The 1,837-nt window shown below is 79.9% G+C and overlaps 1 protein-coding gene and 1 long non-coding RNA gene across 2 annotated transcripts in view; one reads left to right on the plus strand and one right to left on the minus strand.

Annotated features, from left to right (window-relative positions):
- HIC1 (HIC ZBTB transcriptional repressor 1) overlaps nucleotides 1-633 on the minus strand; it is a 3,325-nt gene extending 2,692 nt beyond the window's left edge. The window contains exon 1 of the mRNA XM_026055223.1: nucleotides 342-633. Within this exon, the coding sequence (XP_025911008.1) occupies nucleotides 342-393 (52 nt within the window). The 5' untranslated portion in view covers nucleotides 394-633. The remainder of the gene's footprint in view (nucleotides 1-341) is intronic.
- LOC112960700 overlaps nucleotides 1-1,837 on the plus strand; it is a 3,598-nt gene that overhangs the window by 522 nt on the left and 1,239 nt on the right. The gene's annotated exons all lie outside the window — the stretch shown is intronic.

The raw sequence follows: 1,837 nt of genomic DNA on the forward strand, positions 1-1,837 counted from the left end.
GCGCCCGCCGCTCCGGCTCCCCGCGGCGCTTCGCCGCCTCTTATGCGCCCCGGTCCCGGGAGGCGGCCGGCCGTGCCCCCGGCGCCCCCCGCCCCCGTTTCCTCTCCCCTCTGCGAGGTGAGCGCCGCCGGCCGCGGGGGGACGGAACGGGACGGGACGGGACGGGACGGGACGGGACGAACGGGGCGGGGGGGACGGGACGGAACGGGACGGGACGGGACCTCCCCTCCCCGCCTCCGCTCCGGTCCCGGGCCCCCCGCCCAGGTGCGCGGCCAGGGGAAAAGGAAGGGAGGAGGAAAAGGCGCGGGGGGGGGGGGGGGGGCGGGGGGCCCGGGGTTTACCTGGGCGCCCGGTGGCCTCCGCCAGCCAACCGAGGTCTCGGTGGACTCTCATGGCCCCGCGCAGCGGGCTCAGCCCCGGGGGCGCCGCCGGCCGCTGCCCGCCGCCGGCCGCCGCCGTCGCTGCTCCATGCCCCGCCGCTGCCGCGGTCCCGGCCGGCCGTGCGCCCCTCGGAGCGAGCGGCAGCGGCGGCGGCGGCTCCGGCTCCTCCTCGGGGCTCCCGGCGCCGCCAGCGCGGAGGTGAAACCCGGGCTGCGAACTCCCCCTGACCCCGGCCTGAACTCCGCGCAGCGCCGCTGGCTGTTAAAGGGACGGCGGGAGGTTTCCTCCTCCCCTCCCCGGGCGGGGCACCGCCGGGCCGGGCCCCCCCCTTCCCCTCCGCCCCGGCGACCGCGGGAGGAACGGGGGCGCCTCCTCCCGCCCGGCCCCGCCGCGCCCTCGGGGGTCCCGGGGCAGCGGGCGCCTGGGGGGGGGGCCCTCGCCCGGACCCAGCGAGAGGCGCCGGGAGCCCCGAAGGGGCTCCCGACGCCTCTCGCTGGGTCCGGGCCAAGGCGCCCCCCACCCCGAGCCCAGCCCCGAAGGGTCCCCCCGATTCCCGGGGAGCCCCGCGGGCCGCCCCGGTGGGGATGGAGAGCGCCGGCGCTGCCCGGTGCTGCCCGGCGGCACCTACCTCGGAGCGCCCCGTCGCCTCCGCTGCCGCCCTCGGCGGGCCCCGCCGCGAGCCGGTGCCGGTGTCGGTGCCGCTCGCGGGGCGCCATCTAGCGGCGCCCGGTGCGCGCTGCCTCCCGTCGGGGCCCGCGGCTCCTCCCCCGCGCAGGTGCGCGGCGGCYCCGACGGGACGCGCAGCTCCGGGCTTCACCGCGGCTCTGTCCTCGCCGCCGCTTCGGGAGGAGCCGCGGCGCACGTCGGGGCGCCCCCGTCGCGGGTGCCAGCGGCTTGGGGAGCTGCCGCTCCGCGGGGCTCCGGGACCCCCTCCCCCCCCCCGTCGGGGCTGCTCCTGCGGCGAGGGGAGAGGGGGGGATCGCGGGTTTGGGGTCGCTGCCCACCGCGGGCTGTGCCCCCCATCTATCCTYGGTGCCCCCCACGCGCGGCAGGCCACCCACGGAGGGGCCCATCGGGGCTGGGTGCTGGGGAGGGACCAAACGGGTGCCCACAGGTGCAGGTGCCGGGGGGGGGGGTGCAGGGGCAGCCGTCCCTAATTTGCTCCCCTTGGGGGAACACAGAAAAGGGGGTGCGCAGCCCTGCGCCCATGGGCGACAGCAGAGCGCGGCCTGGGGCGGGCTGGGGTCAGCAGGGGCTCACAGGGGGCAGTGGAGGCAGCGCCCCGCTTTCCCCCCCACCCCCTTCCTCCATCCGTCCCCCCCTTCTCCGAAACGGCCGCGGGGCCGGGGCCTGCGGGGGACCCTGGAGCCYGGGGTGCCGCCAGCCGCGGGGCCTTGGTGGAGCCGCCTCTCGGTTCGCGCTTTCACTTCTCCTTTCTCACGGCTGCGGCCTCTTG

This window comes from Apteryx rowi, unplaced genomic scaffold (assembly GCF_003343035.1).
Source record: "Apteryx rowi isolate R43461 unplaced genomic scaffold, aptRow1 scaffold_99, whole genome shotgun sequence".
In the NCBI taxonomy this organism is placed as follows: domain Eukaryota; kingdom Metazoa; phylum Chordata; class Aves; order Apterygiformes; family Apterygidae; genus Apteryx; species Apteryx rowi.